At 40.8% G+C, this 25488-nt stretch overlaps 1 protein-coding gene across 1 annotated transcript in view; it reads left to right on the plus strand.

Annotated features, from left to right (window-relative positions):
* The window catches only part of DOCK2 (dedicator of cytokinesis 2), a 401682-nt gene that overhangs the window by 102930 nt on the left and 273264 nt on the right, over nt 1-25488 (plus strand). The window contains exons 24-25 of the mRNA XM_055325894.1: nt 5665-5735; nt 7486-7592. Coding sequence (XP_055181869.1) covers nt 5665-5735; nt 7486-7592 — 178 coding nt within the window. The remainder of the gene's footprint in view (nt 1-5664; nt 5736-7485; nt 7593-25488) is intronic.

The raw sequence follows: 25488 nt of genomic DNA on the forward strand, positions 1-25488 counted from the left end.
AGGGGCAGGTCTGGGATTTGAATCCAGACTGTGTAAGTCCAGAGTTTGTGTTCCTAATCACCACCACAGAAAGCATAGTTTCAGGAAAGACCCAAGTCTCCCTGCAAAATGCCAAGTGGATAAGCAATCAGCAACAGTAAACAATAGTAAAGATGGATAGATGTTTGGTCCATAGTCATGGAAGCCAGCTAATTAAGGATGCCTTTTTCTTTCCTCTCTTTTCGTTGTTTATTGGTATAAAACATTCCAATGTCCAAACTAAAGGAAGAAAGTGGTCCATTCTTGCAAATTGGCCCATAGGCTGTATGCTGAATTCCTGAAGTAGGATAAATGATACTTAACTATTTAACTTGTCCCCTTCTCAACCATATACCCCATACTTAGAGCTAATGTTTGGGGACAATGGCTTCAGTGGTGGGGAGGATGAAATTTTGTTCCAGTGAGGCTGCTATAGTCATACTGATCACTAACATTTAATCTTCACATCGGCCTCTAAATTAGGTGACTTTATTTCCTTTATTCTCATGGTGAGAAAACAAGAACACAGAGTTAACTTGCCCAAGACCACACAGATAAAAATGATCCATGGGGACTTGGCTCAGACAGTCTGCCTCTTCAGGCAGCCATTCATAAACACTAAACTCCTCTGCCCCCAACAAGTCGGAGAGGCAGCATAATGTTGGTTTACAGAAGGCATGGAGACATATATATTCTGGAGCATGTTGGTTCATCTTTTCTTCTCTTTCCCTGAAAGATTGGTGAGGAGGCTGCCTGTCCTGAGAGTCACATGTATTGTCCTTAGGGACACCTCCATATCTCTAAGGAAGCTGTCTTCTTCTGATCATGCTGTGGTGCATTTCTATGACATCGTCCAGTTTCCAGGGACCTTGACTATCCATTGCTTGGTGAAAATAAAAGGACTGAAAATTGGTGGGATAGAAATACTATCTGTGCTCTTAAATGAGGAAAGGTGCCTAGTGCTCTTATAAAACCCCACATCAATGCAAGACATGCTCTTTTTGGCTAAAATTCTGTCTACTGGCATTCGTGCAGTTAATTCCTACTTAGTTTGGAGGGGGAGAGTCTGGAAACCTTCAAAAGACAAATCCCCTTTGAGTTTGAGGGAGTGTAACTGTTCAGTTTTGAGTTTTGTTGTTATTTTTAAATAATGGCTGTTTTCTAGCAGCCCAGGATTATCAGTTCTGGGGAAGTCTATCTAGATAACAATCATCTCAAATGTCTTCCCATGGCTTATTTCTGGGCCAGTGAAACCAACGTTGCTTGGTTTGTATCTACCTCTCTTCTTGAGGCTGAAATTCGCCTTTGAAAGGGGTGGAGAATGGGTGATTAATCTAGGAAATCCACTCATTGCCACATTCTTACCATGCCTGATGTATGTGGCAAGGAAGATCCTTAACTGAGAGGAACTGTCAGAAAAACTGTAGCTTCTTTTCAAAAATTATCCTCATAAAGAGAGGAAAGTTCTTTATCTACTTCCTTCCCCAAATCAGCCTTCTCTCTCCTACCAAAACCTCCTCACTTGCCAAGATGGAAGGAAGCCTTTCCTTAAAGCAGGGTGGGCAGTAGCAAAACACGCTGGCTAGGGGCAGTTGGACAGGATTGGTTACAAATTCTTATTATTTTGCACATTAGCTGTGTGGCTTCTGGCAAATTATTCCACCTCTCTGTGCTATAGTTTCCTCACTAGTAAAATGGAATGACAGTATATTCATAGAGTGGCTATAAAGTGCAGTGAGGTCATGCATGTTAAGTATCTGACATGTTTAAAGTTTCTAATAATGGTTGTTATTTTAAAACTCTAAAATTAACAATACTATTATATACATTTATATACACATACAAAAACTTATCTGTATATGTTCTTAAATAGTCTATATATTGGGGAATATATACTATGGGATGAAAGTAATAACACAACAATATTATTTTATGTACAATAGTGGTATTAATAACAGTAAACATTACACCAATAGTAAAGCAACGTAGTTCCTAAGAGGACAACAGGTCTAGAAAGCCAAGGTGTTTCTAATTTCTAGGCCTTAGAAACATGCAACAAATGGAGGCCCCCAGACAGTCTTATGGCTGAGCTGCTCTGCCTTCTGGAGGGGATCTTGCTGGTTGCACCTACAGAACCTACCTGCCATTACTCCACTAATGCATATGAGGGGGAGAGCTATGGACAGGAGACTTGAGGCCAGTGCTACAGACTTCCTGGGTCAGAGGTAGGCTGCCCTTGTTGGAAAAGGAAACCACAGACCTGCCACTTCTCTGTGAGGCATCCTGGACCAGATGGAAGTTTAATACTGGGAAGATTTGCTTCTTCTGAAACAGCCTTGTCCCAGTCCCATCCAACCCTTCCCCACTAACAGCTGAAGCATTTAAGTGCAGGACTCCTGATGACTGCTATTCCACAGTATCACTTCAAAGCCCTGGAAGGGTATGCAGCTCTTGAAAGCCAGTAACTTGCTATAGACAATGAAGTCCTGGCTTTCCCAACTTGCTGAGGGTTTGATTTCTATTTCTGTCCTCTCACTTTGGTCTTAATTCTGATAAGTACGTATTATATTTTACCCAGGTGCTGGGGAGCGAGGGAAGCTGTTTGAGAGATGGAATAAAGTAAAATTCAGCACACACACCTTTGGAGGCCTACTGTGTGCTGGACACTGCAATAGGTACATGATATACTAGTAAAGTATATCACATCATTCCCTGTTGCCCCATGGAAAGATGCTAAGGCTCAGGGCATGAGGAAATGGCCCTGGGCACATGCAGGTACTAGTTAGAGCACTGAGGTTCCTACTTAGGTCCCCGTGGGCCCAGAGCTCTATGTTCTTTGGTCTAAGAGTGAATGAAGGGACAGTTTGCTTGGAGTCCTCGGACCAGTCTTTTCAGGGCATATGTCTCAGCATAGGGCATCTCTTTAGAATTTAAACATTGTAAATACATAACCCATGGGGGAAGTGCAGCCTGCTGATGTGTTTGACTGGGCTAGCACAGGGTTAGAACAGGTCAACAAGAATGACTTACTCTTTAGAAAGAGTGTGAGTTCCTCATGTCTCCTTACTTCCCACTGGCCCAGACTCATCTCATTCATTCTTTTCTTTTGCCAGCCCAGCTTTTCAGGCATCTGTTTTTGCTACATCTATTTGGTGCTTCCTGATAAAAATGGCCTTGACTAGCTAGGACCGAATGTACTGGATACTGTAACTGCCTGGAGAAATGTTACAGTGTACCCTAGCATATTAAAATTATGAAAAGTTCTGCAATTAAAAAAAAAGCTTACTGGTTTATTTTTACTTAAGCCAGGGTTTCTCCAAATTATTTTATTGCAAACACTTTTTCCCTCACAGGATAGCTAACATCATCCTACGGAGCAAGGGTGTCCCAATAGAACATCAGCTTTGGAATCTTGTTATCTCTTGTCATCTCGAATTGAAAGAATAAAAAATAAATTCCTGGATACAAAATCCAATAACTATAAAGAAAAAGTCTGACAAATCTGACAACATACAGATTAAAGTTGTTCTGTGCAATGAAAGATATGATAAACAAAGCTAAAAGCCAAGCAACAAACAACAGGACAAGCAAGAGGAAATTCTTACAAATCATGTTACTGCAAAATGGTTAATTTTAATGATACATAAAGAATTCCAGAAACAAGTAAGGAAATAAATTCTTCAAAAAATGAGAAGATATGAATAAGCAATTTAGTAAATACAGATCTTCAATTAATATAGAAAAGGTGCCCAATGCACTAGAAACCAAAGATTTGTAAATTACAGTTACAAATTACATATCACATTGACAAAACTAAAAAGATTTGTGTACCAATGTTAGGATTATAGGGAAAGGAATAAAAGGAAACTGGTTACTGTTTCTTTCTAAGGTAATATGACAGGGTTTCCTAAAATATATACACATTTTGATGCACTAATTCATCTGAGTAGTCCACCTTGTAGGGATTCTTACAGGTACATAAAAGTATATATTAGCTCTTTTCTTACCACATATTTTACAATAAAGAAAAACTGAATATAGTATGAAATCCAACAATAGGAGAGGATTTAAAGAAGGTACTGTGTACTCATAAGGGCATTGCTAAGTAGTGGTTGGATATGAAGGGAATGTACTCTATGAGATGACATGAAAAGTTATCAGTGCTGTAGGGTTCATTGCAAAAAGCAAGGTGCAGAACTGTCTAAATTACACACACACACACGCATGCATGCACATTCCTGCACAGAAATCAATCTGAAAGGAAACTCATTGGTAGTAGCCCCTCTGGGGAATAAGGATTGGAGCTGAGATGGAGATGTGGGACTTTAGTAACCATCTTCACCTTAATACTTTATCCTGTGTGATATTTTTTACATTGCACGTATTACTGACCTTTAAAAATTATAAACAGCAAGAAACAAGAAAACGTTGAAGGCATAGAGAGAGTTGTTATTTGAGTGAGGTGGGCATATAGCTCAAGGCTTATGTGGGGTGGCTGCCTATATTTGAATCTTGACTCTTTTACTTGCTAACTTTGGGATTTGGGGCTACTTATTTAATCTTGAGGTCCCTTATCTATGAAAATAGTTTTCCCTTGTAGGGCTGACATAAAGTTTAACAAAATAATCTCCTAGGTGTTCTGTGTCAGCCCCACTAAAAGTTCTCAGAGAATAGTCATAATTATTATTTATGTCAGTTAAGAAGCTCAATTGTATATGGTTAGGAGTACAATTTTCTTTAGAAAGGAAGTTTCAATATTTTTATGTTGATCTAATTACTAAAGGGTAATTGACACATGTAGACTACGAACACTTTCTTTAGAATATAAAGAAAAATAAGAGAATATTTTAAAATACATCTTTCTACTAGATGCTTAAGTATTATTGTCCAGCCATGTGACTTATAACTCCTTCTGTAGAAATTGCAGTCCACTCTGCTGCTTCATAAAGGTTGCTGTGATGTAGAGGATTGCATGTGTCTCATACCTCTGGATGCATCAATTAATTTGCACAGGGGAAAGAAACAGGCCACCACAATGTGCAGCTAGTACACTAACCTATGTAGTGGTCCAAAACATGACATGCCCACCACTGTTCAAAAATTGGCCAGGGAGAGAAAATATAAATAATTCAGTCCAAGCTGTCCTTGCCACCCACAAAACAATTCAAACGCTCCACCTTCCAATAATGATAGAAGTAAGTACTTAGCAGTCACCCAAAACATGCCTGGCTCTCTATCGGATGCCTCATGCATATGATTTTTCATTTTCCCAATCAAAGTAGTTTTCATTTTCCCTATTTTACAGATAAGAACATTGACACATCAGAGAGGTTAAGTGTTTTGTCCAAAACCACATGGTTACAAGGAGTAGAACCAAGACTTGACAACAGATGTCTAACTTCAAAGTCTGAGATCATCATATCCATTACTGTCTCCTTGAAGATAGGAGAAGTTGTGGTTTGCTTTTGTCATCAAAGTAGCGCATGCTAATGTCTCAGTGTGCATACAGAGTCTTGAATCTCTGCAGGAGTGGGCAGGATTCAGGGTCATTATCCCCTGATCCCTTTCACATTGCAAAGTATCCTCCTTATTATGTGGAGCTGTTGGATGTGGACATCCCTCATGTTTATTCCACTTTCCACCTAGGTGGCGGCTTTGAAATATATCCCATCTGTCCTCCATGATGTGGAGACGGTCTTCGATGCAAAGTTACTCAGGTGAGAGCTCACCATCTACTTTCCTGGGCTCTGATGGCAGGCCAGGAGTTCAGAGGGAGAGGAGGAATGCTTTTGTGGCATCCAGAGTTGGGGGGGCGAGGGAGGACCCATGGTTAGGAACTTGGTATAGGACTTCCGGTGTTGGACTTCTACATTCTGGTTTTAATTTGCCAGACATCAGTGAAAAATAATATAAAATAAGCATCCTTCTTTGATGACACGAATGGTAGAGAATGAAAACATGTAGGTTAAATAACTGGTGTAAACGTAAATGTCACCATCCCAGTTGGGCTTGGAGGTTATTTTAGGGTTCCAGTCTGTGTCCTGTATGTACTGCAGAGAGCAACCTCCAGTCCCTAATAGGAATAATAGAGAAATAGACTCCCTTTTGCCTTCTTCTTTATCACATTTCTCTCAAGAGATGAACACATTTATTTAAAGTGACTATGCTATTAGAATAGAGGCCTCTATACCAGGTATGGCCTTTCCTTCTTTTTCCTAAATTCACTTAAGTTCCAAGATAAATATATAGAAAAATTTTAAAACTTTTTATTGAGATGCTTTTAGATTTCGAAAAGAGTTGCAAAGATATGCCCTTTGCCCAACTTCCGTTAATGAGTTCAAATTTTACTTAGCTATGGCATAGTCATCAAAACTGAGAAGTGAACATCACTATAATTCTATTCACTGCCCTCCAGACTTGATTTGGATCTTCTCAGTTTTTTCCACTCATGTCCTTTTCTTCTTCATATCAAGATTTCTACTGGCTTCTTCTCATACTTCTAGTCTCAAACTAAATGATACCTTCTCAGAGGAGCTACTTCTGAGCGTTGTAAATAAGTTCAGTTCTTCCCCCAGCCCCTACACCATTACTCTCTGATACAACTCCCTATTTCTTTTCTTCATTGCACTTATCCTCTCATATTGATTTGTTTGTCTCTGTGCTGTGTGCCAACCTTCATTAGAATGTGAGTTCCATGTCGACTGGGATCATGTCTGTTCCTATTGTATCTCCACTATTGTGCACGTTGCCTGTCATACATCAGATAGATGCTTAACAAGTACTTGAAGGAATGAATGAACACAATGAGTTGATTTGGGAAAGCTGACAGGGGCTGTAATTCAGTTTCAGTGGTGTTTTATGTTCGCTCTATCGAGAAAGAACTCTCCTTTTTCATGTCCCAAACTAGTTCTAACCTATAATTTTTCATAGCCTTTTTTAAGGACCCTTTTGATCTTAAGACTTATAAAATATTACTAACTATAAAACACTTGTAAATAAAGTAGTATAGTAACAAAATCAGAACTTGGTTTTAAATCCTTGTTTTCTGAGCCTCCTAGCTGTGCAAACTTGGGAAAGCTAGTTAACTTTTCTGAACCTAGTTTTCCACTTGTAAACTGGGATAAGTATTGTATCTGTCTCATAGAGTTGTGAGATTCAAATGGCATAATTGATACAAAGTGCAAAGCATGTGTCTGATACACATAAGGGCTCAGGGTTATTGGTATTATTTTCAGATTTTCACATCTCTTTGGATGCTATTAATAGTCAAATTGACACCAACTGCATATAGGCTTACTATGCATCTGATGCTTTGAAAGGACTTGGTGGGGTAGTGGTGGAAGGGAGCAAGATGTATGTCATTTCTTCCTCCACAGAACTGACAATCCGGGCATGAATTCTAAGTGCCAGGATGTGGCAAACATTGATCTAACTGGCCCTCTGCTCTCCTATTTTTCCTGCCCTCAGCCAACTCCTATATGAGTTCTACACCTGCATCCCCCCTGTGAAACTCCAGAAGCAGAAAGTCCAATCCATGAATGAGATAGTCCAGAGCAACCTCTTTAAAAAGCAAGGTGAGTGCAAAGCATCCTGGCTAGGTGGGTGGTGCCATAAACCACACAATGCACTTCATGTTCTCAGCAGGCCAGAGCAACCAGCCTGGTAACTCAAATGTTTCTTCTCCAACAACTCCCTGGTCTGAATATATGCAAAAAGTAGAAAGTGGCTGACAACTTAGCTATCACAATCTAAATTGATTTTAGGAAGCTTAGGTTACATTGTTTGCTCCTCTTGAGAGAGTTTGATGAGGTGGTAAATTTGGAGTCATACATGTTAGGTCATTCTGCTGTGATGTTTTTTCCCCTACATGATTTACACTTAAACACATGTCTTCAACTTGAGAAGAAGTAAGTGAAGTTTCTTTTGTTAGAAAAAACCTGTAACAGAGAAGTTCTCAAAGTTTCCAAAGTGAAAGGATAAACTAGAGAGTGACTGCAGATTCCCGTGACCCATCTCAATGATTCTCATTGAGTAGGAATTAGAGGAATTTGCTCTGTTTTATTTTTTTGAAAACTGTAAATTACTCTTGAATAGGTAATGCATTCACATGGATCAAAATGCAGAGGTATGAAAAAGTACCACGTGAAAAGAGTCCCTCTAGACCCTGGGCATAATCACTTGGATCCCTTCTCCAGACGCAACTGGTGGTTTTAGTTTCTTGAGTTTACTTCCAGGGATACTCTGTGTGTAAGCAGTCAGATACTTATATACTAAATATTCTTCCCTGGTCATTTATTATTATTATTATTATTATTCATTTTTATTTATTTAATTCATCATCATTATTATTATTATCAAATAGCAGCAAATATTCACCTGTATTATACTTTATCTTTCTTCACTTAATGGTATTTCCTGGAAATGACAGTGGCTTTGGGCAGAAGTTATGGTCAGAGCTTCTGCTCACCCGAAACTTATCTCTGATAACCACCAATTCTCTGACCAGGGCCCCAGTGCTAAGAACCTTGGGGTGTCCTATTTTTGAGGTTAGTGAGCTAGATGGCCACACATCTGGATATGACCAGGCAGGATTAGAAAGAAGTCAGAATGCATCAACCACATCATCTCCAGCAACATTTGACATTTCTGGCATTACTCTTATTTATGAGGGTAAAAGCAATGATTTTTGAGGGTCAACACTGCTTTCTGTACACTAAGGCCAACACTTCTTAATTTTTAATTCCTCTGTGTCCACACCAGTGTCGGTGATAAAATGAGAAGCAAACTGCAAGAAACAAGAGGTCTTAGAAAGCAGAGGAACAGTCATCACCCAACTGAAATTTCTTTAGAGAGCCAGGCTTGAATATTTATGTAAATTGTCTGGTAATCACAGAAATATTCAGGAGCCACTTCACTGTAAAATATTCTTTTTCCCCAATGCCTAGTTAACATGGTACATCCAAAATTGCTGTCTGAATTCCTATCCTTGGAGTTAAGGATAGGAGAAGGGCACAAGAAGAAAAGCGTTCTCGTGATTTCAAACTCATTTCTGTGATTTCTTGACCATTCAGACAGATGTGTGACAACACATTAATCCAATAAATATATGGTTTATTTGTGCAAGGTGGTTTGTTGCAAGGTGATTGGAAACTAATCCTGGTAAGTCTTTTTGTATTTCTCATATGCTGGATTTTTAAAAGTGGGCATTCTGTGGTTTCCATGTCAGAACATCGAACATGGACTCCACAACAGAATGGATTGTCCTCACTCTGAAAGCTTTGAAATATGCCTGCCCCTTCCTGCCCTGGCAGTTTCTTCCTGGATTACAGGTAGTGTCACTTTAGAAATGAATTGAGTCCCACCCCAGGGATGTGACAAGGATGACTTTAGCTACGTATGATGCTGCACTACACAGGCAGCAGAGGGTGGGGCTACTTGACTCCCCATCATTGTTCAGTGCTGCCATCATTGTCAGGAGCCCAGCTTAGCACTGAGGACAGATGGAGTGCTAGCACCACCCTGGACTGGGCATGTGGTGTCCATTCCAGGCTGGTGGAAGTCAGAGTGATTCCTTTACTGGAGTCACATCTCCTGGGCTGGTGGTGGCCCCTGAGAGTTAGCAGAATCACAGAGCAGCCTGGACGGCTGCTGCTCACCAGTCCTGCTGTGTCTCTGAGTTTCAGATTCAGTAAAAACCCTCTGATTAATATTAACAGACAGAAGGCCAGCCCCAGTGTTGTACACAGTTAGAAATGAAATGCTAAATTCTTAAGCTTTAAACACTTAGAGAGACTAGAAATAGTTGAACAGAGTGCTCTTTGGGGACCCATTTTAAAAGGGAGGCAATATATAATTAGTCTATCCATCCTTGGTTCACTTGTGAAAGCAGGATATATAGCTTAAAGGTAACTCCTCTCCCACTATTGATTTGCTAGGTGAACCCTCTTCCCAAAATAACCCCAAAGGGAAACTTCAGCCCATTCCCCTTCTTAAGTGTTCAGGTTCCAAATGAATACAGTCTGAATTCATATGTGCTTACTGGGTGTCTGTCATTTGCTCCTGGCTGAGGGTCTGTCTCCTTTATACCCTTAAATAAGGTGAGTTTGACTCCTTGGCCAAGTTTGAGCTGTAATGAAATCCCTCCTGTTGTTCTCCCTGTGAAGTATCCTGTGCCTCAGGGATGTGATTTGCTTTGAGCCTGCACTCACTTAACTGCCAGATGTGCAAATTGCCTGGAGTATTGTGGGTGACATTAGCTTGTACTCACAGCCTTAAACATTTGTATTGACATCAAGCAGAGGGGCCAGAAGGCTTTTAAGCACTTTCTGAAATTCTGGCAGACTATTCTATTGGCCTATCTTCAGAAGGATCCTATGGAGAAGGGGGAGAGAGGTTTGCTGGTTAAGGGCACTGTTCTTGTGTCTCACTAGGCCTGGGTTCAATTCCTCATTCATCCTCTTATCAGCTTTGTGACCATGGGAAATGTATTTAATATCTCTGATCCTCAGTAAGCGTATCTGTAAAATGGAAAAAAAATCTTATTAAGATTATTAGATAATCTTAATTATATAATTAGATTATTAATTAATACTCTTATTAAGATTATTAGATTAATAATCATCTAAGTCTATCTTAGAGGCTGTTTTGTGGGCTAATGAGGTGAATAATGCATTAAAGCGCTTATCACAACATAATGTCCTATACTAAGCAGTAGCTGTTATTGGCATTGTGATTATTATTTCTAATGCTCCTTTCATTTTCCTAGCTTCTGTTCTGACCTTCCAATTCTTTGCAATAAGGGGGTCCCTTCATGCTTGACAGTTGCATGTAACCCTAAGCTAAGCTTCCTTGTTTCTAGGAAGCTTACATGCATACCCTCAATCTCTGAGAAACGTAGGACTTGATCAATAAAAGGGCCTTGCCTGCATGTGCTTCCCACTGTGGTTTTGAATGTGTTTTTTTGTTTGTTTGTTTGTTTTTTTCCAATCTTAATTTCATTTCCCCATAGTTTTGGAAAGGGCCCATGCTATGTATGTCTACAAGAAGTAAAAGTCAGAGTGGGATGTTTGTGCTTTCTGGTTTTATTATTTATCTTGCTGCCATATGCCTCAACATAGTTACATAGTTTGGAACACTTGTTGACAGTCATTCTTTATGATGGTTTGTTCCATGGGGCTCTCTTAAAACACACACACACACGTGCACACACTCACACATTTTACCACTTTTTTCTTTCATGGAAGTAATTAGTCTCAACTTTTACTAGACCTGTGATCTTGAATAAATTACTTAATCCTGTAAATCTCAATTTCCTCATCTGTAAAGTGGGAATAACCACAGTATGGGTCTTATTGGGTTGTTGTGTGGATTCAGTGGCATAATATGACTTTTTATCCTGGGGTATTAGAGGGTTAAGAGTCTCAAGCAGCCAAGGTTGCATAGGGAGTGGCTTACCCAGTGTGAATGACTTCAGGGTTCAGTGAGAGGAGAACTAAGAAATCTGTGGAGACTGATTTGCTGTCTTCTTCAACTCAAGCTCAGACTTGCCTGCTGGTGGTGAAGGGAGAAAGGAATAGATGTGCCCTGAGAAAGCTCTGAGGGGAGTCTACGAGAAAAGCAAACCTTATGCGCCTTTGGAACAGATTTGTCCCTATGAGAACCTAATCTCTAAGTAATGTGTCTTTTTAGTCTGATGCTAATCAGATGTACCATCTGGTTCAGTGTAAACTGCTTTAGGATCCACATTGCTCGCTTTTCTCAACTTCCAAAACAAACAGAGGAGGAGGAGAGGGAGAGACAGAGATGGAGATGGAGACAGAGATGGAAAAACAGAGAGAGAGAGAGACAGAAAGAAAGAAAGAAAGAGACAGAAAGGGACACAGAGAGACAGAGACAGAGAGAGACAGAGACAGAGAGACAGAGACAGACTTGACAGAGATTTGGAAGTTCTTCCTATGTTTATTTTCAGCTAGTGGGTTTTTCTTTGGAAACTTTATTGAGAAGCTGTTCTGTGAGTATAAGCATCCAGTTTCTCTTTTATCAGGATGTAATTTCCTTCTTTCCCCCTCCTCTTATCTGTTGCCCACATTATTTGGAGCTTCAGGGACCTCAGTTCACCATGGGGGAAGGGGACACAGATGGCTGTGCCCAGTACCATAGGGGGTTTATCTTTGCTAATCAGCACATCACTGCAGCACTGGCCTGGAAATAGAGGAAAGTCTTCTCACTCTGCAGTTATTACTTTGCTTGTTGAACTTATGTAGCATCTTTGAGCCTCCAGGATTCCACATCTGAAGAATGTGAGTAGGAATGTTGCCGTGAGAATATAGACTTTTTGATTCAGGTAATTCTTGTTTCTGATCCTGCCCTGGTCACTTACTAGCTGTGTTCCTTTGAACAAGTAACCTCTCTGAACCTTGGTTTCTTTAGCTACAAAAATGGGATAATATATGTAAAACAACCAGCAGAGTACTTGATACACTTGCTACTTATTGAAAAGTACCTATTGTATCTATTGTATAATAATAGCCAAAAGAATAATAATGAGATCAATAGCATCTTAGAGAGAGACTTATATTTATTAAATGCCAACTATGTATTAGGTGTTATATAGGACATAAACATGTATTAAATTCTCACAACAACCCAATATCATAGGTATTATTATTCCCATGTTACAGATGGAGAAATCAAGTCCTGGAAAGTGAGGTAATTTTCATCCCAATGAGACCAAATATTACACAGTGTATTAGGGTATTCATGTATTGGGCTATGTGATGCTGGGGTAAGAAATACATCCCCATATCTCAGTGGTTTACTAAGGTAGAAGTTTATAGTACTTATTTCCTTGTTTAAAGTGCTTCCTTCTTCATAATAGAAAATGTGCCTTACTATATCTCCTGAAGAAATTTTTTTTCTTTCATCTTCCACTCATTGTCCCTGTTTCAAATGCTAGGCAACTCTCTGTATAGGGACCTTTGCTGGGGCAGGAAATGGGACTCTTGATGTCAGTAGTAGCTATGTTACTGCAGCTTTTCAGAGCATAGCTGCACTGCAGCAAGTGATGGTGTTAGCAGGCCACCTGAAGCTTGGGATGTCCACATTAGGCATGAGACTGTTCAGAAGGAAAAGGCAGTAAGAGCACAAGACCTCTTCCTACCAGGACATGCACTGGTCTTGTGGCAGGCTTCTTGTCTCTCTTGATATTGTACCTACATAGCCTTCCATAATCCATTTCTCTGCAAATATTGCCTAGAATGCATTCTATCTCCCCAGCACTTTCCCCCACCCCCAGACACTAACCAGTATTATTGGTTATTAACCAGACTATTACCCCTTTATGACCCAAACCCAATGTCCAGTCTGCAGTAAGTAGGCGTTTCAGCCCCACCGTGTTCATTCAGCACTTCAGCACTCAGTCCCTCTTGTAGGTGGGGCCTGGGAGGTAGTAGGGATACAACTGTTGTAAGTTTGCAAATTTCTGCACCAAGTTCAGGGTGCAAAGATGATAAAGCCTCTAGTTTTTGTTTGTTTTTAGTATAATCTTTTTGAGTCTTTACTTATACTGTGGCAACTTAAAATTTTCATGTAATAGTAACTTGTGGCTTCAGTCTTTCAGATTCAAGATAGCCCACTCCCTCTTTCCTTTTTTAATATATTTTATTTATTTATTCATGAGAGACACACAGAGAGAGGCAGAGACATAGGCAGAGGGAGAAGCAAGCTCCCTACACTGACCCTGATGGGGATTCCATCCCAAGACCCTGGAATCAGGACCTGAGCCAAAGGCAGACACTCAACCACTGAACCACTCAGGTGCCCCACCTCCCTTTTTCCAATGTTGCATCTCGAGCTGTGTTCCCAGGGACCAAATTAGGAAAGGGAAAAGAGACTTTGCTTTTGGCTTTCCCTGCAACGTATCCAGAATGGTTCTTTTTGAGACTTTGGCTCAAGAGGGATATTGAGACACACATGTCTTGGGGCTGCATGTCTCAATCTCAAGGAGAGGGGCCACTAGCATTCCCCTCTGTCACATCTTCTTCCTTCCTCTTTCCCCACCTCTTTCCCCAGGGGCTATAAAAATGGTATGGCTGCCAGGGTACCTGACCAATAGGGGAAAGTGGGATGGTAGCGAGTTTAGTATGTTCACAATATTATCCTGGATTCACAAAGAGGATAAAATAAGACATAGACCTTCTGTGAGGGAGATTTCTCAAGCCTTAGGTGCACTTGGGGAGTTTATTAAAATTGCAGAATCCTGGACAGTCTGCCAAAGAATCGACCCTGAAGATGTTGGTGGGGAAGGTGAACAATGTTCATGGTGTCAGCCCTCCAAGGGGATTCTGATAAAGGTGGCCCTCTGGCTGATGCCTCTGGAATTGGAAGCACACCTCCAGGAAATTAGATGTGGGAAAGGAAAACAGTTTGGGCAGTGAGAAGTGATTCCCACAGTGCACAGTGCAGACTTGCATCATATGTGATATCTCGCACTCTTATTTGTCTGTTTATGGGACTGTCTATGCTGATGGACTGGACTCTTTATGGGTAAGGGCTATGATTTATTTCCTTATGTTCCTACTCTGTGTAGAGCTTCGCTGATGCCAGCTTTCAGAAACTGGTCTTTGGACTTTGGCAGTAATACAACGAAATGGTCAGAATTGCTTACAAGAGGGGAAAGGAAAGAAAGGACTTCAGTTGTACAGAACTGGAGGCATTACGATACTTGATTCATAATACACCTCATCATTGGCCCATACAAGTGCTTGCTTTTCTTTTCTTACATATTCAGTTAGTTATTAACTGAATAAATTAAACATTCAGCTACTCACTACCCAAAACAAAAACTAGAAACTTAACAGTTAATTATATGTAACCATGTGGCTCTGTCTTCTACCTAAGGTGACCATATTCTTGTATCTTCCTTAATGCTTTCCTTCTTATGCAGTTTTATTGCATCTCTGTATATCCCCAGTGTTTTGGTTATTTTTACCTTTATAAGAAAGGTATTGGGGGATCCCTGGGTGGCGCAGCAGTTTGGCGCCTGCCTTTGGCCCAGGGCGCGATCCTGGAGACCCAGGATCGAATCCCACGTCGGGCTTCCGGTGCATGGAGCCTGCTTCTCCCTCTGCCTGTGTCTCTGCCTCTCTCTCTCTCTCTCTGTGACTATCATAAATACATAAAAATTAAAAAAAATTAAAAAAATTAAAAGAAAGGTATTGAACTGTGGGTAACTTGGCAGGAGTAGAGGGGTCACTTAGTTCATTTTCACTTAAAGTTATATGGATTCATCCATATTACAGGTTGCTAGAATTCCTGTTTTGATGACTGTGGAAGGTTCCATTGTGTGAATAAACCATGGATTTTAAGCACTTAGGCTGGTTCAGCGTTTCCCTGTTATAAGCATTGCTGCTAGGAACATTCTTGTACATGCTTTTTATTGCACATGTCCAAGAGTCTCTTTGGGGTATATAACCACTAGACGATTTGCTTGGTCATAAGGACCTGAATGCTTGACTTCAGGAGATAGTGCTAAAGTGTTTTCCAAAATCGGATGAACCAGTTTACATTCATTCCATCAGTAATGCATGAGGGATTCTGTGGATCCACATTCTCTTCAACACTGGGTATTCTCTCATTTCTTAAGTTTTTCCAAAGAGACAGGTGTAAGATAACTCTTCCCTGTCTTGGGTTGCATTTCCTTGATCACCGATGATGATGAAAATCTTTTCTTATTTTTTTTGCCACTTGCGTTTCATGCCAGTGATATGTCTGTCCATGTCTTTTGTTCATTTCCCTATTGGATGGGTTGTATTTCTCTTATTGATTTGCAGGAAATTTTATGTATCCTTCATACTCATCTTTTGCTGACCTTATATATTATGGATATCTTCTCATTTATATACTCATAACTTATCTTTTCATTTACTCAAGATGTAATTTCTTAACAGAAGTTCTTATTTTTAATATCAATTTATTGATCATTTTAAGTCAGATCTTATTATGTCTTATTAAAGAATCTTTCTCAATTCCAAAGCCTAAAAGATTTTCACTTATATTTTTACCAATAATGTAATAACTTGATTTTCGATACACAAGTTTGTAATCAATCTACATAACTTATGTTTTATGTATGGTGTGAGGTAGGAAACTGATTTTCTTTCTTTCTTTCTTTCTTTCTTTCTTTCTTTCTTTCTCTCTCTCTTTTTTTTTTTTTTTGCCATTTGGCCATAACTGTTCCCAGTTTCAGGTGTGGGACAGTTTATTTTCTCCATTTAGTATCATTTTGTATTTCCAGGACATTATTCTTCCCTGAGGACTTGAGTACTTGCTAGAGCCTGTATTCAATCCCTGGTCCAGAGTGTGCAATTCCTTTGTGCCATTACTAGGTTGAGGGTGGAAGGGTTAGGAGGGTCAGGCTTCTCTTTCTGTAGGCACGCCCCAAATTAGGCTCCTGTGTTATGTTGGCTTCCTGTGTTATGTGGCAAGACATAGCACTTCTCCAGGTTTGGACCTTTTAAGTTATGAAAAAAATGAAATGGTTTCTTTGAATGTTCATTTTTCTTTTTTTATTTTTCTTTTTATTTTTTTTTTATTTATGATAGTCACAGAGAGAGAGAGAGGGGCAGAGACACAGGCAGAGGTAGAAGCGGGCTCCATGCACCGGGAGCCCGATGTGGGACTCAATCCCGGGTCTCCAGGATCGCGCCCTGGGCCAAAGGCAGGCGCCAAACCGCTGCGCCACCCAGGGATCCCCTGTTCATTTTTCTAATAGTAAGAAATTGCTGGGGCCCACAGGTGGTTTCTTTCTGTATCTGATTAAAAAAAAGAGAGAGAGAGAGAGATAGAGCACTGAAGTAAGAGTAAGGAGACCTGAATAATAACAACAACAGTAATATGAACAGTAGCAACTGCAGTTGACATTTATTGAGTGCTTCTTATGCACCAGGGACTTTGCTACACACCAATGCACATTATCTCATTTGTGGCATAGTTGTGTGGCCTTAGGCACATCACTTAACCTTTGTAGAGCAATTATATAATCATGACATTGAGCAAGATTTTCCAGAGCTCTACCAACATGAAAACTTTTGATTTAAAAAATCATTCTCTGATTCAGAACGATAATGTTGCTGAGTCTTTTGAACATTGTTTCATGCCTAAAAACCCCTCCTTCCATATATTGCACCCAATGCTTTAAAATATCCTGCCTGAACTGGGAGCAAGGAATGAGGCCATTTTATAGAAGGTCAAACAGATAAATGGACACTGCAAGATGCCCTCAAGTTCCCATAGCCAGACTCAGAACCGTAAAAGGATTTACATACTGGAGCCAATTTATTTTCTTCAAGAAAGAGCTGTTGAGTTTTGAGTACCTAAGTTTTTTTCTCATCAGAGTACTTGGAGACATCAAAGATCTTTAAATAGGGGCTTGTCCCTCCTGCATACAGTGTTACAAAGCCACGTCCAGTTCCAAAATGTCCCTTTCCACTTGGAGATCTGAGAAGAGGCTGTCCCTCACATCTCTTCCCTTTTCAGTGTGACTGATCGCAGAATTCAATCTTGAGAAGAAATCTTCAGATCTAGAATCAGAGAACATAGTGATTTAATAAACTGCAGAACAAATCCAGGAGAGATTTGAAAAAGTGTCCTTTTTTTTTTTTTTTTTGGCTGAAGTGAAAAGAAATTGGCATACAATCAAAGAAAAGAATTCCTCTTGAACCTTCCCCAATACTTAGAATAGTAGCTTTTAATGACATTATGAAGTATGACATTATGAAGTATGATTTAATTGGGGGGGAATCCCAAATTACCACTTTAATGACAATCCAAATCAACTCTTCTGCAATTAAAAAAAAAAGTACCTCATTAAAACTAGAGAACTGCAAGATCAGGCTGTTTCTGTTCCTTTCTGTCCGTGACCCATGGGGTTCTTTCCCAGTTCTGAAGTGATTCTTTACATGTGAGGAAACTCACACAATGAGAGAATTTCTGTAAATATTTACACATTTATATGTTGACTCCAAAATTGTTTTGTTTGTTTTCATTGTGAGATTACAGTCATGGATGGTTTAAATTATAGTGAGGCAGGGTTTTAGGACATTCTTAAGCTTTTATGAGGACCTGTTTAGGTTTGATTTTGCTGATCCACCCCCCCCCCAACATCGTCCTAGAATAGAAGGAAGTTTCCTTCAGACCACAATACAGCTGAATTGAAAACCAGCTGCAGATTCATTTCAATTGAAGTGATATTTATTGAAAATCTAAAAATGTAGCCAGCACTATGCTATGGGGATTATGAAAGAAATATAGTGATAAATCATTTTATGGAACACTGTTGTGCCCAAGATCGCGAATCCGAGAAACCACCAAGGAGCCAACACCGATGCAAACACACGAGGGTTTATTTGCAAGCTCGAGCTTGGGTCCAAGTGTACCCGACACAGCAGAGCAGGGACCTGGACCCCGAGGTGGGTTTCAGCTTAGTTTTAAGGACTGGTCTAGGGGACCTCCAGAAGGGGTGGAGCAATTCCTCAAATTCTGTTTACATTCTGATCTGGGCCTTCAAGGGCATTGAGCTCTGTTCTCATTCTAATATGGGGCTTCCTGCCCCTGGCTTGGGCTCTGTTTTTATTCTAATATGGGGCTTTCTAGGACATTAAGCTGTAAACTGTTTTTTTTTTTTTTTTTTTTTTTTCTGTAACTGAAGTAAGGTAAAGTTCAGCTCTTATTCACAGGGGCCTGGGATGGCTGTACTTGTGCTAACGCTGAACTTAAAGTGGAATGGCCTTCATTTTCTCAGCCTCCACAGGCACCTGGGTGGCTCAGTCAGTTAAGCATCTGCTTTCGGCTCAGGTCTGATCCCCGGGTCCTGAGATAGAGTCCCACATTGGGCTCCCTGCTCAGCAAGGAGCCTGCTTCTCCCTCTGCCCTTCCCCTGATCATGATCTCTCTCTCTCTCTCTCACTCGTTTGCTCTCAAATAAATAAATAAAATCTTCAAAAAAAAATTATGGCCACCCTTTATTTAACCATTGTTTTGTGCCAGACACTATGCTGTTTTTTTCCACACATTATCTCATTATCATGACCTCTTTGTAAAGTGTAGGGATTAATATCTCCATTTTACAGGTAAGGAAACTAAAAGTTAGAGGCTGAGAAACTCATCAATAGTCACAGACCAATAGCATGTCAAGGCCAGGATTCCAGTTGGGGTCTGTCTGATTGCCAAGTATACTCTCTGAACTGCTGTACAATATGGCATTTGAACAGAAGGGTTTCTGTCCCCCCACCCCCAGGGAGCTTACAGTTGGGAGAGAAAATATTTACCCTAGAGGTCTTCAAACTTGAGCACACACATGAGGGTAATAGAAATGAAGGTGCAGGTGCACCTGGGTGGCTCATTCAGTTGAATGTTGTACAACTCTTGATTCCAGCTCAGGTCATGATCTCATGGGTCAGATCCAGCCCTGTATGGAGCCCTGCACTCAGCAGTACATCTGCTTGGGATTCTTTTCCTCTCCCTCTGTCCCTCCTCCACTTGCGAGTGTGCACTCACTCTCTCTGTCTCTATCTCTCTCTCAAATACATAAATGTTTTTTAAAAAGGAAAAAAAGGGAATTAGGCTGCAGAGCAATACTTATTATTCCTTTTAATAAGATAACCTTATCAATATATATTTTAATAATAATATAATCTTCAGTTATACTTTTTCAGTTACATTTTTTATAACAGATTTTCTTCTTACCTATGAAACATGTGAGAACTTTATTTACCTCATAAATAAATGTGATTCCTTTTATTTGGGTCCTAAAACACAGTGCCATTTGGTCATTCACTTCTCACCTTTGACAGAGACATGTATACAGAGAAATATCTCTCTACTACTAAGAAAGCAAAGTAACAATGATGAGTTGAAACTCAGCTCATGGTGGGGAGGTTGCAGGGAATGGTGGGGACGTGGAAGGGGAGTCCATGCCTTGGGTATATAGAACAGCTGTGAATCAATGCCAACTGATAGTTGCCATGTCAATATGTGGACTCAATGCTACCCGGTCTTCCCCTCTTTGGAGAGAAGTTCCACAAATATGTTTTTATGTGAAGCCTCCTGATATATTTTTTAAACCATATGCAGTCCAAACAAAACCTAAAAACCTACATATGGACCCAGGACAACAGGCCCCCCGTGTAAATTTAGGATTTACGGATTTAAAATAATGTATAGGGCTTGAATAAATTTATTATAAATTTACAGGGCTATTTACAAATAATCCTGCAAATACGATGATTACCAGAATTCGGGAAGAACAATACTTTTGGAATGCTGGGGACAGGTTTGTGGAGGAGGTAGGTGAGTGTGGTAAAGGCCCTCTGGAGAACATTTGGAAATATATAAAGCATCTATGAGCTCATAATTTAGAGGTAACCACTGCTTATTCTTCCTGTCTTTTGTATCATATATTTTACATAATTGGGATAATACTTTACCAGGTTTGTAATTTATTGCTTTCACTGAAAATTATTGAGGATATTTTCCCATGTTATCTTTAAGGACCTCATAGGACCCTGTTGCATAGATGGATTATAACTGATTTCACTATTTTCCTATTTAGGGACATTTGGGTTCATTTACTTTAATGCTAGAGAAACTTGCTGGAATTCATAGTCTTGATTAGACAAATCTTTGTCCTCTGTGCTCATTATTTCTTCACTGTTGGACATAAATCTCACTCAGCTTTCTCAGTGCTTATTGAGGATTTTGACTCTCCCTTCTTCTTCCCCTACACGCATGTGCTGGCACACACACACACACACACACACATACACTCATACACAGGATTTTGCTTCCTCCTTATGTGATAGACTCAGCGACAGCAGACCATATTGTCCTCAGTTGAAGAGCTGGAGTGGTATGATCCAGTTTGGAAGAGCATGTTATTACAACTCCGCTCTCATCCGTGATGGTAGGGGGTGTGTCTGTGTGTGGATATTCTCTGCAGTACCAGCCACTTAAATGCAACCACATTGAGAGCCCTCATTAGCCCCAGGCGGCCAAAGTGGATTTGCTGAGTGTGATACCCTCCAGGCTGGAGTGACTGCCCAACTGGAACCAGACACCAGCGCAAATAAGGAAGCCAATTATTCAAAGGCAAATAAGACTCTAATTATGGCTTCAGCTAAAGAGGGGGAAATTATTTGAAGAGAGACCTCCCATTTTTGAGGCAGACACAGCACAGGACCATCATTCAGAACAAGGGCTTGGATCTAGTCCTGACTTTGCTGCCTTAACCAGGACACTTCTCCTCTAGGAGCATCTGACTCCTCATCTGCCAAACAGGCACAGCATAGGAAACTTACCTCATGGGTTTGTTGTGAGCATCACAGGCCATCATGCCTATATGAGGCATAGTGGGGTCTGGTACTTGCTCAATATGGAGCATCACCATCATCATCAGTGACTATTATTAGTATTACTGTTATCTATAATCATGGAACAGAATGTGAAACCAGAACTCATGAGGCTTGGGTTCTCAGCTTTGCAGTTTTCTGTTTATTCCAACTCAAAAGTGAATGACACTGTTTTATTTTCTTCATCTCTCAAATGAGAAGCTCAGATTAGGGGTTATGTCAGGGCTCTCACTCTGATGCTTATGGACCTACCTGTGCTGAGATCTATACATCATTCTCTTCACGGAGCCTCACATCAGCCCTACTCACAGAGATTATTATTCTCTTCCTTTTCTGTACACAGGAAACTGGGATCCAACCCCTCACTCCTAATTTCCATATTATCCTTAATTATCTGTGTGTCCCCAGCAAACAGATTTGTTGGCTGCACTCAAGGTTTCTGATTGTCTGACACGGTGATGAGACTCAGGACTGTGCTCACACGGCTACCTTCCCTCTTTTACTCAATCCCTCCAAACAAGAGTAGATACAAAAGTCCAGAAGGAGACTTAAGTCAGACTTATGGGCAGCTCCTGATGCCTCAGCTCTCTTTAATGTAAATAAAATTGATAAGCACGTGTTCTTCTTGGCTTGTGGGTTATTTTGAGAACTACCTAAAAGATTGTATATGCATATGTGTGTTGAAAAATTGAGCCCATGAGGTAGATCAAATGTCTGAGCTGGAAGGGACACTAGCAACCAGCTTCTCAGAGGTGGTCAAATTTAGTAATTCAGATAAGATTAGAAGAAGGTTCACTCTTGCATGGATAGCAAGCCTTACTACTCCCCTAACTTCAATGAGAGGAGAGCTCTCTCCCTCTTCCTCCTTCCCTCCCTCCCTCTCTCCCCCTTTCTATATGTCTATGACAATTTGGTTTAAACAAAAAAGTTTAGGTCTAAAGAAATCTCTGAAAAATTGATCTGGTTCTGATGAGGGATGTTGACAGTAGGGGAGGCTTGCGGAGGGGCAGGGGGTACATGGGAGCTCCATACTTCCTGTTCAATTTTGCTGTGAACTTAAAACTACTCTTAAAAAATGTCTATTCTAAAAATGTTAAAAATCCAGTGACCATACACACACAAGCACAAATTGAGCTGACCCCCTGCCATCCATTCTGCAGAGGAAGAAGAAAAGGCCCTCAAAGATGAAGTGGCTACAAGGAGGCCAGTTAGCTGCCCACACACAAATTGTTATTGGAAGTGTGACTCAAGTATGGTGGGGTCCCTGCTCTTTCTGATTCAAGGGCACATGTCAATGCCTTAGGGAGGTGGTGAGGGAATTTTTTTCATGGCTCACGCCCACGGTAGGCCAGTGGTTGGCAAATGTGTCTGCTGTTGCTGGCTCTCAGGGATTACTGTCTCTGAGCAAATTGCTGTGAGGCAGCTGTGCTGATGATTTCCCATGGCTGCTTCAAGAGTAATGCACAAGGTGATGAGGTGGTGGTTCAGGCCCACACCGTGCCCACCGTGTAGCCCACCAGCCCCCAGCTCTGCAGGCCTGATCATTTCTCTGTGTCTCTGACTCTGTCATTGCCTGGCCTCCCACCCCGCCCCCACATCTTCCCTATGCAGTCCCTTCCTTAAATCCATGGTTTTCCTCCCTGGCCTGGAGCAAAATCTTGCCCCTTGCTCCTTGGTCTCTTTTTGAGCCTGTGTCAGCCATTAACTAATTCTGAGTGATGTTCTCCTCCGGCCATGGCCTCCAGTTCCACAACATGAGATAAAGATGGTGACTGACCACAGGCTTCAGAGAGAGAAGGTGAGCTGTAGGAATTCATCGCATGTCATTTCCCCTGCCAGAGGGAGCTCCAACCAGTTTTCTTTCTGGGTCATCTAAGAAGTAGGCATACTTTGTCATGGTTAGCATTGATTTTTGTTTTATTTTGTTTGCTTGTTTTTCAGACACAGCATAGTCTAATTTCATTTGGGGGAAGCATATTTCCTTTACTAATTTGGCTTTGGCTTCAATCCTTTGGGATTAGCCAATCCGGACATTATTGTGCTGAGAAGCATTCAGCTCTTTCCCACCTAGTTTGAGCCCATTTTATCCTCACTGTTGCCACTCTACTCAGGCTGAAACTGGCTCTGTTACCCAGTAGGGATAGAGTCTGCTCTGATTCAATTGTAAATTTTCAGCATTCCTCCTCTCCATAATGGAAGGGCAGTTTTTTGTTTTTTAAAAAATTTGTGTTGGGCCCAACACACCTCCCCCTAGTGAACTCTTTGCAGGCTCCTCAAAACAGTGGAGAAGTTGTTAAGTCCTCCTCCTGTGAAGGTGAGCTAAAAGAAGTTGGCATCCAATATAGTAGCTTTGGGCCCCTTGTGCCAGCATCATCTGGCCACATGGGGCATTACTCCCAGCTTGCATTTGGTTTATCAAAAGTCAACCAAGTGTGGAGAGAATCTACCTATTATGGATCTGAGGAAGCTCTTATTCTTTTGATGCTTCTCTGAGGTATCCCCTGCATTTGCACCTTCTTGTGTTCAGGTAAGGAGTTTTATCTTTGTATTCCAAATAACTGGCATTGAGTAGGTACTTAAAGCATGTTTATAGGATGAAAGAACAATTATCTTAATTGAAGGACCAGTCTTCTGAGCATTTAGAGAGGGGGCAGCAGTCAGGACAACAGAACCCCACTTGCAGGTGGATTTTTCCTTTCATGCAAATATTTCCATGGGTCTCAATACATTGGTTTTCATTAGCCTTGCCTCTCCATGCCAATGTCCCAGATTGGCCAGAGCTTACATGTACAATGAGATGCTCGGTTTGGTTTATAAGGATTCTGAGCTCCCCTCTGGTTGCAGCTGCAGGTTTTTAAATAAATTACAGTCCAGGTAGCAGGAGGTTGACTACAGCACTCTGCTATCTGCTGAATGCCTGTGTCAAGAAATCAAGAGGTCCCAGTCACCTCTCAGGAAAATTTGTGTTGTTTCAGGATCCTACAGTGAGTTGCAAATCTTGATGGATAGCGGGACCAGTCTGCACATAGCAGAATGGCTCATACTATGGGTTCATCAGGAAAAGGAGAAAATAATTCTCTGAGCATAAAATGTGTTGCTCTCTCATTCTAGTTCATCAGGAGATCTCAGCCACACACATCAAGAGACAGACCTTGAGATCTTTGGAGGAAAGCAAGAGAGATGGCTGTCTTGCAGCCCTGAAGTCTGGCTCCTTCTGTGTCGCCAGGCTTTTTGTAACTTTTTGTTGCCCCACCCTACCTTTCTCCCTCTCTTGCCAACATAGAAGAGAACACTGGGTAGCCCTCCATAGTTTCTGTCCCCTGGTTGGTCCTGGAAAATGGGGACATCCTAAGGATGTACTGCTGCATGGTTGCAGGTCTCCAGCCACTTCTTTCTATGCCCAAGGATCAGAAATGGGAGGTACAGAGAGAGGAGGAGCATTGCCTTGGAGAAAATCAAGTTCATTCCACAACTGCTCAGGGTTCCAGTTCTCAGTTGTATTCCAGTTCCAACCTGCCTGCTCTTGCCTAGGGGAGACCGTCCACATGGGAGCTCAGTGCCACCAGAATGTCCACAACCCTAAACCTCAATCTGTAGTCCAAGTCTTTGCTTTCACCTCAAGAACCGTATCTTTAACTGCCTCCCTGGCTTCTTAAATTCTGTATAGGATAGACAAAGAGAGGCATTTAAAGAGGCAGGTTTTCAATTCAATAAATGTTTATTGATTCTCTGCTATAAACAAAGAATTGAGAAGCCATTTAGAAAATACAAATTTGGCAAAAACATGGCGATGTCCTCATGGAGCTTGCCTTCATTTGCAAAATGAGGCACTCTTCATTAAAATGCAGGATGGATACTCTATAGTAGAGCTATAAGCAAAATGCCATGGGGGACTTCAGAGGAGAGAGCCAGGATGATTCAGTCTTTCTTGTTTACAACATCTAAACATTTATTTAAGAACATAAAACAAAAGGAATATCAAAGATCTTCAGAACTAAATATTTAGTCTTTCTCAATATATTAAGCTAGATTTTGGTAATCTCTGATTTTTTTTAACAACTTTTTT

The sequence above is a fragment of the Nyctereutes procyonoides genome, unplaced genomic scaffold (genome assembly GCF_905146905.1).
Source record: "Nyctereutes procyonoides isolate TBG_1078 unplaced genomic scaffold, NYPRO_anot_genome, whole genome shotgun sequence".
Classification (NCBI taxonomy): Eukaryota; Metazoa; Chordata; class Mammalia; order Carnivora; family Canidae; genus Nyctereutes; species Nyctereutes procyonoides.